At 44.3% G+C, this 16,598-nt stretch overlaps 1 protein-coding gene across 3 annotated transcripts in view; it reads right to left on the reverse strand.

Annotated features, from left to right (window-relative positions):
* Positions 1-16,598, reverse strand: part of TPH2 (tryptophan hydroxylase 2) — a 116,781-nt gene that overhangs the window by 48,971 nt on the left and 51,212 nt on the right. For all 3 annotated transcript variants that reach the window (XM_043447290.1, XM_043447289.1, XM_043447291.1), the window contains one exon: positions 13,796-13,931. In XM_043447290.1, coding sequence (XP_043303225.1) covers positions 13,796-13,931 — 136 coding nt within the window. The remainder of the gene's footprint in view (positions 1-13,795; positions 13,932-16,598) is intronic.

A 16,598-nucleotide genomic window follows, 5' to 3' on the forward strand; every position in this document is an offset into this window, starting at 1 on the left:
CTGGCCTGTGCTGTCCTCACTGCTCAGCCCACACAGAGACCCCTACAGAAACTTAGATGTAGTTCACATAGTAACCCCACTTCTCACCGAGCCAAGGCTCTAAGCACCGAAATTTCAAGACCATAAATAGAGCTGTTATCTTTTATGACTTTGGTGGAATATTCTCAGAGATAAACACCGGACTGGTCTCATTCCAGGTTCTTTGGCTAAGGCACATTGTGTAGAGAAAGGAAACTGAAGTGCCTGGAAACTCTTCAACCAGCAGAGAGAGATGTTTCATGTTGCTAGTTAAAAAGTTGGTATTTTCTTTAGCTTCTCTGAGACCAAAAGACTTGGAAGCTGCATTGACTTCTGACTCAGAGGCTGAAAGAGGTTCCAGACTATTGGGAATCTGAGGGAGAAGGCTGAGCCTTCTCTTCAAACTTTGTATCAATTAAGTTCTGTAGGGCTGATATCATGCTATTTCACACTACTTTACAAAGTGCAATCCCTTTTATGTCCAGCAGCTAAAGTAGTTCATGGTCCCAACACTGTGTCATCCACAGCGGGATCCCTGAATATCTAATTATGAATGGTTTCCGATGTGAGTTCATAACTATTGCCTGATCGCACCGCATCTCTCTTAAAACATTCAATTATCTAGCTATAATTGCACCTGTCAGCACACGCTGCCTTCAATCTCCACATCGGCAAACTCCTCTCTTTTCAACTCGCATCCCTTTGATGCATTTCGCCTGAATAATGCTTCTCAGAGCCCTTTTCACAAAAGCACTCTGTTCGCTGGAAATATGGGAACTTTCAAAAGTGTTAACACTGTAAAACATCATGTCTCCTTTTGAAAAAGAGAAGAAGAAGAAGAAAAGCTAGAGCTGATATCAGACACTAAACTTTTTGCTGCTCTAAATTGGAATCTTCTCTGATAAGCCCTGTTTGGAGTCTAAAGCTTACAAAGGGACCTGGGTGAAAACGTCCCCAGGGAATTCTGAAATCATTCTAAGGAAGTTGTGATCACTGCTGCTGGGAAAAGAAGGGTCCTAGTTGTTAAGTTCAAATTCAAAACAAATCTAGCATTCTTCGCTTATCAGTCAGTTTTTCAAAGCTGACTCCTCCTGCCTGGTATTGAACAACTTTTTATTTTTGCTGTAAATTAAAGCTTTTAAGAAGTGAGTGAGCATGCCGCATTTGCTTCCCATCCCCAATCAGCACATCTGTCTTTGAAACCCTATTTTGATAGGTTTTGTTTGTTCTAAATAACACAGAAGCCAACACTTCAGCTAAATCCTGAAGAGAAGGAAAGGAAGATGGGGGTGGGGGAGGGTCACATTGATGAAAAGAGCAGGAGGATGAGCTGGGAGCCGAAATAGTGGTGGGTTTTTTTTTGCTTTTGTTTTTTTCCAGCTTTCACACAACATTTGGTGGGTAAGTGCAAGTAATCCGGGATAACACACTGGGACACATTGGGGGTGGGGTGGGGGAGGGGTGACTTTGTTTTCACTTCACTAAAGAGATAATAACAGGAATTAATTTGGTATTGAGGCAGTTTTTCTCCGTTCTCATTTTAGAGCCACATACAGAGTTTCTGTAGTTTTAAAATAGCAGACTGTAAAATCTGGCCCAGATAAGCTTTTAGGCAGCTCTTGTGATCACTCCCTCTTATGTCCCTGTCAGAGCACAGATACATTCGTATGAGACCCTCTTTTCATGAAGCTGAGCATCTGGATATTGCCCTTGCGGAAATCTTCTTTCCTTTTCTCCCCCTAGGAATCATAAGGAAAGCCACCAATGTTACTCTTCTTCACAGCAATTCTTCTGAGACGGGCAAAAGATAGTACACTTAATTTTTTTTAATTTAGTTCAAGAAGCATTTCTTGTACAGCTATTAAATACTAAGTACTATGTTAGGAACTGAGGCTTAAAAGTAAGTAAGACAAAATCCTAGGATAACTCTTAGCAAAAGTCACCTCTTGGTTCCATAAACAGCAAGTACTAACTTTCCTGATTCAATTAAAAAAAAAAAAAAATCGTTTCCAGGTCCTCAAGTACCACAAAAGAGCTTCAGGGGAAATCTGTACTTAATGTCTCCTGTTCCCCATCATCCTAAATATTTCTTATTTCCTGAATAAAAAGAGATTTCTAACTCTTCCCCTGTCTGCTCCCTCTCCCCAAATTTTCACTAGATATTAGGGAAGCAATGTAACATAATGGTTATCAGTTTATAATCTGGAGTCAGAACAAGCCCACGTTGCACGTTCCTGTGTTGATAAAATGACTTAGAGCGGCGTGGTGCAATAGGGTTTCCTGCAATGACGGAAATATTCTGTATCTGCATCATCCAATACGACAGCCACTTGTTACAGGTGACTACAGAGCATCTTAAACGTGACCAGCACTACTGAGGAACTAAACTCATGGTTCTATTTCATTTTAATTAATAAACTTAGATAGACACATCTCTACCACATCGGACAGCACAGATGTATTGTTTTTTCATCTATAACCTGGAGATTATAAGGGTCCTTATCTCATGGAGTTCTTAGGTTTTGTCCTTTTTGAATCTGTTTTATCACTTCAAAAAGCAGCAGTAAGTTCCTCCAGGACAGAGGTCATGCCATGTTCATTTTTGGGTTTCTGGTACATAGGAAAGCCTGGCACATGTTAGATGTTCAGCAACTGCTTTCTGACTTAACAGAATAAAGCAAAGACGGTGGGGCCCTACTGCACCACAGACAGGCAAATCCACAGGAACCCCAAGCATAGTTTTCCTAATCTCCAAAGTATCTTAAGGGTTCTGGACTTGATCTTGGCCTTGCTATTTTCTAGTCAACTGTCCTGATGCTGAAGCTCTAATACTTTGGCCACCCGATGCGAAGAGCTGACTCATCGGAAAAGACCCTGATGCTGGGAAAGACTGAGGGCAGGAGGAGAAGGGGATGACAGAGGATGAGATGGTTGGATGGCATCACTGACTCGATGGACATGAGTTTGCACAAACTCTGGGAGATAGAAAAGGATAGGGAAGCCTAGCATGCTGCAGTCCGTGGGGTCACAAAGAGTTGGACACGACTTAGGAACCAAACAGCAAGTTATGCGTACATAGGGGAATGATCTGACTTCACTGATCTCTGGAATTACCATCTGTAAAATGGCGACAATCCTGCCTACCCCACATCCACAAGCAGAATGACGTGAGCTGACAGGGGAAATGGCAGATCTCTTTTTCCTTCTCTCTTGCGGGGCCTTCTCTACCTGTTTCTCTACACGGTAGTGAAGAGGTACAACCAGTGCTTACCTCTTCCTTGCCTAAAATTCACTCACCTTGAATTTCTTCTCAATTTGCAATCTTAAAAAGCAAATATTCCTTAAAAAAATTTTCCCAGATCATCTCCATCTTCCACGCCTGAAGGTACATGAATGAGCTTCTCCCTATGACCTGGCACCGAGGGAGTATGAATTGTGAGTCTGCTGTGGGTGCATATGGGTGCTAATTTTGGATGACACACACCACACAAGGGTGGCGAACCTTGGTGGGGGTGGAGTGATGGGGGAAAAAGAAATCCTGCTTTGAATCTGCTAAAATATATACATTCCTACAACTGAAAGCTTTACCCCAAAAAGTCACTACCATTAATAGCCTAAGCGAACAACAGGGCTCTAGCTGGCATTCAGGCACAAATATGGTTTTAAAATGCACAGGTTTTAAATAATGTATAGGGTTGTGTGGGGTGGTGGTGGAGTTCTCAGAATGTTTATTGTTAGAATGCTCAGAGCTTTTGAGACAAAAAAGGCTTGCATAAAAATTCCTAGGGCTTATTTTTGCTTTGAGGTACCTCACGAAACTAGACAAAATACAATGACTGAAAACTTGGGAGGCTGGGTCTAGGAACATGTCCTTGTAACTAAGAGTGACTGGAATGTTTCAAACACATCAGTTTCCACATGAATTTCAGAGGTGACAAGGGAAGAGTGGACCTATTTGGTATTTTCTATAAAGCCTTTTTCTCTGCGAAGATCAAAGCCTTACTTCATCAGCCCTCACACAGGGAGGTTAAGTGTGGTTTGCCAACAGTCACACAGAGCTGCCAGCGGGGCCTGGACCGCGGGCACGTGGTCCAGAGGGCCTTCTGCCTCAGGGTGCACACAGCATCCTCCCATCTGCACCCCTGCTCTGGAGAGAGGCACCTCCCCTCCTTTTTCCTAGCGAAATAAAAGATGCCTCCTCCAGATGAAGGGGCGGGCTAACTGGCCCTGTGAAGATCAAAAGAGAGAGTGGGCTTCTGACAAAGCTTGGTAGTTGGATCATCACTGGATGGAATAGCATGGCACAAGACCACCCAGTAGACACATCCAGTACTTAGGGTCCTGGCAAAGCAGAGCTGCCAGATTAAAGAAAGAAAGTGTCACTCTCAACTATTTTATATAAAATCTGTAATTGGAAAATCGAGAAAGAAACTATTCAACTTTAGTACACATACAAGTTTGGAGTTTTCTCCTGGGCTTGTGTGCTAAGTCGCCTCAGTCGCATCCAACTCTTTGTGACCCCATGGACTATAGTCCACCAGCTCCTCTGTCCATGGGATTCTCCAGGCAAGAACACTGGAGTGGGTTGCCATGCCCTCCTCCAGGTGATCTTCCCAACCCAGGGATCAAAGCCATGTCTCTCACGTCTCCTGAATAACAACCCCTATTGGTAGGTGGGTTCTTTACTACGAGTGCCCCCTCTTGTGGGGTGAGCTTAATACAGAAGAGCAGTCAATCCCACAGACGCCGGCACCACTCCCTGACTCCCCCCCTTACCGGCTGTGTGACCTGGAACAAGGTACTTAACCTTTCTGTGCCTCAATTGCCTCATCCATACATGCAAAATTATAAAAGTAACTCAGAACTTAGAAGGTTGTTGTGAGTACTGAGTTCATCCACTTACAATGCTTAAAATAGTGCCTGGCATATAATAGTTGATAGAGACATGTTTACTGTTAGTAATAATACACACACACACACATATATATGTATATATATACATATATTTAATTGCTTCTTCTGCTATTGTTTTTGAACTAATCTCTGTTGGAGAATGGAAGGGGTGAAAACACTCCCAGGTTTTAGGGCCTCTAACATTCTACCTGACCCCGGTGTGTGTCAGTTGCTCAGTCATGTCCAAGTCTTTGCGACCCCATGAACTATAGCCCACCAGGCTCCTCTGTCCATAGAGTTCTCCTGGCAAGAATACTGGAGTGGGTCGCCATGCCATCCTCCAGGGATCTTCCTGACCCAGAGATCGAACCCAGGTCTCCCACATTGCAGATTCTTTACCATCTGAGCCACCAGGGAAGCCCTGGGTATAGCCCAAACCAAAATTCTTCTGAGGAAGGAGATGGCTGCTAAGCTCGGAGTGTGAACTCCTGTTAAAACTCGGGAAAGGAAGGCCAGATGGGATCAGCTTTTTGAGAACAAGCCATTCTCTGAGAATCACTGGTACAATGCTGCTCTGCTATCCTGAACGGCAAAAACGGTGACAGAGCTGGGGAGGGAGCCAGCTGGCTGGGCAGGAAGCTTGGCATCACACTTGGCAGAGATGAGGCTGATCTGTGGGGGAGGCAACTTTAAGCTAAACAAGAGCTCACAGGGATGAAGGTTCAACCCTATAAAGCTCTGGCTCATCTTCCCAGCTCACCAGGAAGACCATGCCCAGACCTGACTTCAGCAGGCCCTGATATTAAAAACACCCAGGACAGTCAGGGCTTAGATCAGACAAATCCACAGACCCAGGATGTCTCAGACAGCAAGGAGGGAAAGTTGGGAAAGGAAAGGTCCAGTGAAAGGAATCTGTTTGATCCAGAGAGCGGTAGTCAAGCTTCTTATCAATGTGAAAGCCTCTGTCTTCAGCTGCTGGTACTGTTAGTTAACAAATGAGGATTAATGTCAGAGCCACAAGAACAGGAGATGAATGACATCTGCCCATGTTAGACAGGGTTCTGTTGTAACACACAAGGACTAAGCATTAAGTTCACTGACTCGGCTTAGATGAAAACCAGCGTTAGAAATAATTCACTTTTATTTTTCTTATAAAATAGAAACACAGCAGCAATTATAAGAAAAATCACCTGACTGCAAAACCTTTTTTAAACTTTAAAACAGTTATATTTTAAAATAACATTAATTGCCCCTGAAATGTTCAACTATAACAAGAAATATTTTTCTGAATGCAAATGCATTAAGCAATATTATGACAATAAACGTTGCAGTGTGAGCCCATGGTGTCATGAATTATTTCCTGGCGGGGAAAGTTTGCTCTCTGATTTGAAAAGGGACACACGGGGGAAGAGCAGGACAGACTCACATCAGCATGTGCTGGAATCATCAGTCATCAACGCAGCCCTGAATGGGGACTCCCTGACTGAATAAGCTTACACTATGCTGTGCCAAGGATATTTTTGTTACTAGCATATTCAGCACAACATCTGAAAATAAAATAGAAGAAATCTTTTTTAATGTCTTCATTAAAACATTTTTTAAAGGGATTTCTGGTGCAAAAACTGCACTATTACTTTGGCAAGAACTCTACTGGAAAGACACATACTGTACTGGTTTGACCTCGAAGAACTGACATTGAAGAACGGATGTTATATTGAAAATGCCAGTCTTCTCCCTGAGCAGAGGAGAAGGGGTCAGAGTGCTGTGTTATGGATCTGTGTTTCAACACTGCTCTGGGCAATATTTTAGGTTTCTAAGCTACAGAAACAGTTAGAACTGGACATGGAACAACAGACTGGTTCCAAATAGGAAAAGGAGTACGTCAAGGCTGTATATTGTCACCCTGCTTATTTAACTTATATGCAGAGTACATCATGAGAAATGCTGGGCTGGAAGAAGCACAAGCTGGAATCAAGATTGCTGGGGAGAAATATCAATAACCTCAGATATGCAGATGACACCACCCTTATGGCAGAAAGTGAAGAGGAACTAAAAAGCCTGTTGATGAAAGTGAAAGAGGAGAGTGAAAAAATTGGCTGAAAGCTCAACATTCAGAAAACTAAGATCATGGCATCTGGTCCCATCACTTCATGGCAAATAGATGGGGAAATAGTGGAAACAGTGGCTGACTTTATTTTTCTGGACTCCAAAATCACTGCAGATGGTGATTGCAGCCATGAAATTAAAAGACGCTTACTCCTTGGAAGGAAAGTTATGACCAACCTAGAGAGCATATTAAAAAGCAGAGACATTATTTTGCCAACAAAGGTCCATCTAGCCAAGGCTATGGTTTTTCCAGTGGTCATGTATGGACGTGAGAGTTGGACTATAAAGAAAGCTGAGCACTGAAGAATTGATGCTTTTGAACTGTGGTTTGGAGAAGACTCTTGAGAGTCCCTTGGACTGCAAGGAGATCCAACCAGTCCATCCTAAAGGAGATCAGTCCTGGGTGTTCATTGGAAGGACTGATGCTGAAGCTGAAGCTCCAATACTTTGGCCACCTGATGAGAAGAGTTGACTCATTGGAAAAGACCCTGATGCTGGGAGGGATTGGGGGCAGGAGGAGAAGGGGGCAACAGAGGATGAGATGGCTGGATGGCATCACCAAGTTGATGTACATGGGTTTGGGTGGACTCCGGGAGTTGGTGATGGACAGGGAGGCCTGGCACGCTGTGGTTCATGGGGTCGCAAAGAGTCGGACACGACTGAGCGACTGAACTGAACTGAAGGCTAGAGAACCTTGAACTATCTGGCCACCTCTGGTCTCCACCCAGAAATATAGATGGGTGGGTTTGGCCTATACTGGAGAAAACAAGACTAGATTATAATACTTCAGAAAATGGGACCTTCTTGGGACTTCCCTGGTGGTCCAGGGGTTAAGGACCCACCGTGCAATGCGGGGACCCAGGCTTGACCCCTTGCTGGAGATCTAAGATTCCACCTGCCAGGGGCAACTACTCCCTTGCAGGGCAACTACAGAGCCCACGAGCCTCAGAAAGATCCCACGTGATGCAAAGATCCCACATCACAAAGCCAAATAAATATTCTGTAAAACAGAAAAAAAATAGGCCCTTCATGCTTTACCCTCCTTCCTTTCCTAGACCTCAGTCAGTCCACACAGCTTCTGAAGAAAAGCATGAGATTTGGCCCCAGGAGAATATGGTTTTATTAAACCATATTTCTCATTAAAGAGCTCTACATTTCTGAGATACCACTGGCCATCAGGACTACAGATAAAAATAAAAATCATATAGGCAAGTATACATGCACAGGCAAATTCAGAGAGCAAGAATTCAACATCACTTTGCATAAAACACAGCCAAGAAGTCTGTTGCAACTATGAAGAATAGAAACCACAGACCCCCTAAAAGGAAGTGTCTGGGGAAGAAAAACCAAATGCACTAAAGCAGAACTAGGAAGAAGGGGGATACATACAACAGCTGAAAATCCAGAACGCCTCTGAAAGCTGACACCAGAGACAAGACCAGGGCAAGATCCCTCCCTCCAACTCGCTTGCTGCAGTGTGCCCTAGACTTTCCTACACTGCATCTCCACCGCCCCTCTCCAGCAAGAATCTTCTAGAGATTCTTCTAGACAAATCCAGAGATGCTCACTGTTCTACCCACTCACTGCAAACGTGGACAGCACTGCCCAAGACTTTCCTGCACTGACTCTCCAGTGTCCCTCTGCAGCAAGAATCTTCTAGAAACAAATCCAGAGATGTTTCTAATGCTCTATCCACTCAGAGGACAGTCCTGCAGGGACCTACATCAACGCTTGCAGATACAGTCTCAGCGTATCTCTTCTTTATGTCACGTTTAAGACGTTCATATAGAAGTCGGAACACTTCACAGACTGACACTGTTTTTTAAAGGAGGGCAATGAGCTTTCCCGCCTTTAAGGTGAAACTAAATTCGGGGTTTTTTTTACCCAAAGGGGGAAACACCTTCTTAGCACCACATGCCATGCAGTCGGGTCTCCTTTTCTTTCTTGAGCTCTACCCCATATTCATGAAGGGAAGAAGGAAACAACCTTCACATTTCCTTTACGTCCACTCCTTCAGCTTCACAGAGAACAACTAGTTTTGCCATCTGAAACAACGTGCCTTCTCAAAGCAAAAAGGTGAACAGACCAGGCCGCCCCTCCTGGGGATGATTTAGAGAGAAGACTCTTCCAAATGGTCCAAATGGGCTAACTTCAAAGCTGCAACTGATGCCTAAAATTCCACCATTAATGGTTCATGACTTTACCTGAAGACACTGACTATATAATGACTTATTGATGGAAGGGAGTCCAGCCTAGTTCCTGAAATCAGGGTGAAGCTGCGGGAGGGGGTGGAGGATCTGCAACCCTGCAGGGGTAGCCGCTCCTGGCACACGGGGCGCCGCCAGGTCTCCCCTGGGCCCCTCTCCCCACAGATCTCAGACGGAGCCTGGCACTCTGCATATGGCTCCCTAATCGGGCACCTCCTGGTAGCAGCGGCATTCGCGGCTCCAGCCCACCTTGGCCTCCGTTTTCACTCTGGACGCCAGGTTTGGGGATCCACTCCAAACTCAGTCTGGATCTTCTTGTTCCTCTGTTGCCTTTGCCAGCTGGCCTTGAGTTAATTATAGTCTGATGAAGGAGACCAACACATGAACAAACAATTACCATGCAGGGCTGTGAGTGCTCAAATAGAAGTAAGGCAAAAGGCTACAGGAATATCCAGAACTGCCTGGGAAAGTCTTCACAGGAAAGGTTGCAATTGAGTTTTAATCCTGAGACTTAAAATGATCTCACGAGAGTCATTCCAGGGCTAATGAACCATCTGTGCAAAGAGATGCTGGCAAGAACCAGTAGGGCCCCCAGGATGGTGAGAAGTCCAGTGTGGCTGGAGCATAAGGTTTTAGAAGGGGCAGAAAGAGAGACAGAAGATATGATTGGATGATCTCAGACATTTTCCCCCTGAATGTAACAGGGAACCAACAGAGGTTAAACATGAGAATGCTATACTCATATTGGTGTTTTAGAAAGGGAACAAAGCCTACAGCTCGATTTGAAGAGTACAGTAACTGTCGGACAGAGTAGCCATGTTAAGATGACCTGTCAAATATCTCAAACAGTGGCTCGCACTGGGGAAGATGTTGCCCCCTGGGGATATTTGGCAATGTCTGGAGACAACTTCGGTTGTCACATCTGGCAGGGGTGGGTGCCTATGCTTGACATCTAGCGGGTAGAGGCAAGGGATATTGCTAAACATTCTACAATACACAGGACAGCCGCCCACAGCAAAGCATTATTTAGCTCAAAATATCAATACTGCCAAGGCTAAGAAACCCTGCTCTAAAAGACGAGATGGCCAGAGGGTACAGGATGACACAGCCCACAGGGACTCCCCAGAGAGGCAGAAAGGGGACCAGGAGATTGTGGGGCTTCTCACATTTTTGTCCTGCCCCCACGGTAGGTGTGATGCTCACACACCCATGCAACTTGGAGCTTAGCTTCTTTCTGTCTTTCCACGGACTGAGAAGAACGCTATTACTGCAACAACCTTGAATTTGACCCAACTGATTTTTTTTTAAGGAAATCGTTTGTAAACTTCAATACTTGATTAGTGACAAAGGTGCTTGCTGATCAAAGTAGGCTGATCAACGAGGTGCAGAATCCCTGCCTGGGGCAGTGCTCCAAGGGAGAAAGAGCCAGAACACCATCTCCGTTCGGGCAGGATCAGTGACCTTTCAGTCCAAGTAGAAATGCATGGAAAAGAAGCTCCTCCCTCCTCTTCCTGAGCGGGAATTGCTGATTCTCCAGGACACTCTCCTCTACTGTCCCCCAGGCCAGACCACTCCCCACGGGGCAAACCCAAATTGCCATTGCCATTTTAAATTCAAGTCCCAGTTCCTGGCGGGCTTAGAGACACCGGAGTTTTAAAATGTAAAATGGTAAAACAAGCCATGTTTGAAAGTCAATAATGTATTGAGAGTGGGGATATCAAAATACATTCTATCCAGACCAAAATGGAAAATAAAGCTTTTTTTCAGATAACATGTTTTTGCTGCTTTCACTCTCTTTGCTAGCTGCGTCTTCAGGGCTCACCTTTGTCTTATTAGTGCTGCCTCCACCACAACAGTTCAGCAGCTAGAAGCAGTTATTTGGAAGCAGGGTACAAGCACCAAGCGCAGGAGTCAAGTTGAACTCCGCAAATTGGAGAAACTGCCCTCTTGTTGGTTCTCAATTGAGGGAATGGGATTGCATTTAAAAGACAATGCCTGTGAAAGTGCTTGGGCAGGAAACAGAATTTCATAGATTCAAACTACAGCCTGTGGCTGGGAAGAGATCTGGGACTCTGCAGGACCTGAGGACTGAAGGGCTCCTTCCAGAGCACTGTGTCCACACAGGGTATTCCTGGAAGGATGTGGTTGCCGCCAGGGAGGACGCAGCGGGTGTCAAGGAGCAGAGGAAGGGAAACAGTCAATGTTCACAGTGGGCCCTTCTGTAAGCTCTGAATGCTGGATTGTGTACAAGCGTCACCGACTCACAAATCATCATCATCATTTAAGAGACAAATGAATGATATAAAACCCACAGAAGAGGGGACTTCCCTGGTGGGCCAGTGGTTAAGACTGCGAGCCTCCAATGCAAGTGGTGCAGGTTCGATCCCTGCTCAGGGAACTAAGATCCCACATGCTATGTGGCTTGGCTAAAAAAAAAAAAAAAATTTTAAAAATAAGAGTAACTTTAAAAGTAAATAAAATTCATAAAAATGAGCCTGTACAAACAATCCCAAGTTTGCGAATCGCAAGTCTCCATGCTTTCCTTCAGCGTCCTCTTGCTGTGTGGTCAGGGGAGTTGTGAAAGAAGAGAACAGTAAGATCAACAGCGGGAACTAAAATTCACTTCTGAGCTCTCAGCTCTGACTTCCAACCACCAGGAGCTCCTCCATCTGGAGGTCCCTTCCATGGGCCTCTCTAAGACAGGGTGCTCCAAACTCAAAGCCCCCTGTTGTCTCCCTCTTTCCTCCAGGCCTAAGCCCCTTCTGATATTTTCCAGTATTATGAGAAACAACTACCGATCCAGCTTCCCAATCTAAAAACCTGAACACTGCCTTAGGGACCCTCTCACCCTCATTACAGTCGCAAATGCTGTAAATTCCATCTTAAGGAAGCGTTTCACAGAGGTGGCCTCTCCTGCTGTCCTACTGATGCCTTACACACTGCATTCCTTCCTGCATCTCCCAGACAGTTCATGCTCCATATGTCCCAGCCCCCAGCCCCATCAGCTTCCCTAAACATGATGACTTCATCATGCTGAGGAGCCTTGGATAGCTCCCTGCTGCCTACAGAACTATGTCCAAATGCCCTATTTTGACAAATGACTGTTTACATTGTGGACCAGTCAATCCTATCCATCCTAAAGGAAAGCAACCCTGAATATTCATTGGAAGGACTGATGTTGAAGCTGAAACTCCAATATTTTGGCCACCTGATGCAAAGAGCCGACTCATTAGAAAAGACCCTGATGCTGGAAAAGACTGAAGGTAAAAGGAGAAGAGGGTGGCAGAGGATGAGATGGTTGGACGGCATCATCCACTGAGAGGTCATGAGTTTAAGCAAACTCTGGGAGTTGGTGATGGACAGGGAAGCCTGGCATGCTGCAGTCCACGGGGTTGCAAAGAGTTGGACATGACTGAGTGACTTAACAACAAAACTGTGGACAGAAGAATCATTTCACCCCTAACACGTACCTGTGCTCTGGCTACTCTGAAGTAATCAGCCTTGCTCATTTCTGCCTCTCCCTGCCTCCATATCTTTGCACTGGTTGTTTCCTTGACTTGAAAGCGTCCCCCTCACCCCACTTTGCTTATCCAAAGAGAAACTCCTGTCCACCCTTCTAGACCCCTACTCATGTTACATTTCCTCTGAAAAGCCTCTCTGGACCGCTCCCTCCTCTTTGCTCCTCCAACACTCTGCACATATGGCCCCTTACCACACTCTTTTGTAACTGTTTATGCTTCTATCTCTCCTGCCAGAAAAGTCAGAGGCTTTAAAAAAAAAAAAAAAAGCAGCTGCTATATTTTATTCATCTTTGAATCCGCTGCACCTCCCTGCTAGCATTGCACATAAATGTTTGCTGAATGAATTGGCAGCAAGTACTTTGGTAAAAATATAACACATTATCCCCCCAATTCTATAGACCTCTGTGGCTAAAATCTCATTTCTTTGGCCTCTCTCTCTGCATACCTATTGGCACGCTACCACAGGTCTCAGGAGGGCCGGTTATTCAGAGAGCTAACAAAGTGCCTGCTATTTGTAAACAGGGCCATTTGTAAACCCTCTGGGCCAGATTTAGAGATGGCCTATCCAACTGTAACAGCAATTCTTTGAGCACTCATCCACTCTAACAAGTGTTTCTTTCCCAAATGTCTGGAGTCCTATAAGTAACCTTTGTTTGCCCTGAAAACATTTTCAGGGAAGCTGAAAGGAGATAAAAATAAAACTTAAAAAATAAAAGCCATGTAGTGACCCTAGAGGGACCCGCCTGTCAGTGAGCGTCAGGGCCCCTAGGGAGGCGGGGGGCTTTGGACTCAGCTGGAATCCCTGGCACTTCTGCTGTCATCAGCTACTTTACTGCCTGAACCTCCGAGGCTCCCTGCTCCCTAGCGAAGACCTTGGCAGTCCATTAATCACAAGACTATTCAGGTAAAACAGCATCAAAAGCAGAGTGATGAGCTTGGTGGCCCGAGGAACAGTGGTCTTTAGGGTTCCTGGACCCAACTTGTCTCAAATAAAGTGGGCACTGGGACGGCGGTCTCCACCCCACACAGGCTTCCAGCGCGGGTACTCACGGCTCCGGGGTGTAGAGGGGATCTGAGCCGTGGCGGACGTACTGGGTGCAGTGGAACACTCTGTAGGCCAGTCCCGCCAGAAAGTCCCGAGGGCTCAGGTATCCGGCCACCGGCCTCACCGTGAAGCCAGATCTTTCTAAAGAGGTAACAGAAAGAGTCAAGTAAGTATTAACGCAGCAGGACTTGACGGCCCCAGCAGGGCTTCCTATTATTTTTAAGGACGCTCCAGAAACAATGTAATCAAGGTCCTAAAACTCTTGACAATTGAATGACATACACTGCTTACAGCTATCACATTTGTGGCTTCTGATAACTAAAATCCACTCACGAATGATGGTTTCCAGGGGAACAAGACATTCATTAAAATGGAAAGAAAGGTGAAAAAAAAAAAAATTAAGGATTTGAATTCAGAGGCCAAATTAGGATAAGAAAGCTCAAATGCACAGAAGAAGACTACAGTCTAAATTTTTGGTGGTGAGCACACTAGACTGTACACAGAAATAGACATATAAGGTTGTACACATGAAACTTACCTAATAGTCTAAACCAATGTGGCCTTGGTAAGAAATAAATTCTTTTATAAGACATCAGATGTGAAAGACTACTACACATTTTGTGCTTCTATTTATGTGATGTCCAAAGAAGGAAAAGCTAGAGACAGAAAGCAAATCAGTGGTTTCCCAGGGCTAAGGATAGGAATAAGGATTGATTATAAAGGAGCAAAAGGGAACTTTCTGTAGAGATAGAAATGTTGTAAAACTGAATTGTTGTGACGGTTACACAATTCTATTAATTTACTAACATCACTGACTTGTACAGTTACAAAGGGTAAATTTTATTTTATGTAAACTATACCTCAATGAAGTTGCTAAAAAATATAAATAAAATATAGTGATGCTTACCGTGTATCACTTGATATCTTTCTAAAGACACACCTAGATAAGAATACTTCCTGTATGTATGTGGTCAGTGAACACGCTGCCAACTTAGCCCGTTGACTAGCATTATGGAATCGGTTCATACTACAGCTTTTTATTGACAGTCAAACCTATGGTTTGTCCAACAGTCGTGTATGGATGTGAGATCTGAACCATAAAGAAGGCTGAGTGTCAAAGAATTGATGCTTTTGAACTGTGGTGCTGGAGAAGACTCTTGAGAGTCCCTTGGACTGCAAGGAGATATAACCAGTCCATCCTAAAGGAGATCAGTCCTGGGTGTTCATTGGAAGGACAGATGCTGAAGCTGAAACTCCAATACTTTGGCCACCTGATGTGAAGAGCTGACTCTGGAAAAGACCCTTATGCTGGGAAAGATTGAGGGCAGGAGGAGAAGGGGCGACGGAGGATGAGATGGTTGGATGGCATCACCACTCGATGGACATGAGTTTGGACAGGCTCTGGGAGATGGTGAAGGACAGGGAAGCCTGGCGTGCTGCAGTCCATGTGGTCACAAAGAGTTGGACACGTTCGAGCTACTAAACAACAACAACCCCCTAACCCCTTCATTCTACATTGTCATATCCCATTTCTTTGATATTATGAAAACAATTATATTAATTATGACAATTTGAAAGATACACTAAAGCTCTACATGCTCTATAGGTTTGTGGTAAGAGGACAAAAAAAATAAGCAGGATACAATAAGATCTATGAAAATCACACTAGACGGCTAACCCAGTTAAAGACTGCCTCATGCTTCCTGCTCATCAGGGCCCACAAAAAAATGACAGGAGGGCTCTTCTCTCTGATATAAGCACTGTAAAGGCTCCCGTTTTAAAAACCTCAGTTCATTCGGAAAGCACTTCTGAATGGTTAGAAATAGTTTTTAAAGATAAAAACCAATTAAGTGTATAAAACAAGTCCACCCTGGGATCCTGGGTACCTACAGGGAAATAACCCTATTCTCAGATATCCTCAAGCCTATGATTCTAACAGTATTAAGGTCATTCCAAAAGTTTCCAGGTAGATTCATTATTCCCCACTGAAAATCAAAAAGATAAGTGTATTTTCTTCTTTTTGTATTCTATGCCAGTATCCCACATGTGGGGTACAAGGGGACATTCTTTAATAGCTATATATTTTATTTTCTTATAAACTTTAAAATGTGTATCTATTACATCAAGAACTTTGAATCTGTGAATACCACTGCTTAAGAAGTTTCTTTTTAAAATAAAGTTGGTATTTTAAAAGTGAGTCAATTAAAAGAAATAAAAATACACACAACTTATATTGTGCTTGCTGTTCACCAATGAATGATGCAAACTGACTACCCAGGACAACCAGTTCACCAAGCATGATGCAAAACAATAGCAATAATAGTAGTAATCATAACTAAAACTCTGGTACACTTAATGTGTGCCCAGCAATAACTTTAGGCACACATTGTTAGTTTCCCCTCCCAACCTTGTAAGGTAGATAAGATGATGACCTCTGTTTGCAGAGAGGAAATAGAGGCAAAGAGAAGCTAAGGCAATTCATCCATCTAAGGTCACACAACCAGGAACTGGTGGAGCCGGCCTCAACCCCAGGCATTCTGCACCCAGAATCTGTTCTGTACCATACTGCCCCTCATAAAAATATTAAATTGGGTGACAGATATGGAAAATATTGAGATGGGAATGTAACTACTGGGGTTTGAGAAACAAAGCAGTAAAAAGCAATCCTCATACGGGAGTAATCGAGCCCATGGTAAATATATAATACGTAATTCCATGGGAAAGAAAGAGGCAAGCCAGAGGCAGGGCCATCAGGGAGCACAGAATCTAGTTAAACAACACATAGGTATCACATAATTAGGGGCTAAT

This window comes from Cervus canadensis, chromosome 25 (assembly GCF_019320065.1).
Source record: "Cervus canadensis isolate Bull #8, Minnesota chromosome 25, ASM1932006v1, whole genome shotgun sequence".
In the NCBI taxonomy this organism is placed as follows: Eukaryota; Metazoa; Chordata; class Mammalia; order Artiodactyla; family Cervidae; genus Cervus; species Cervus canadensis.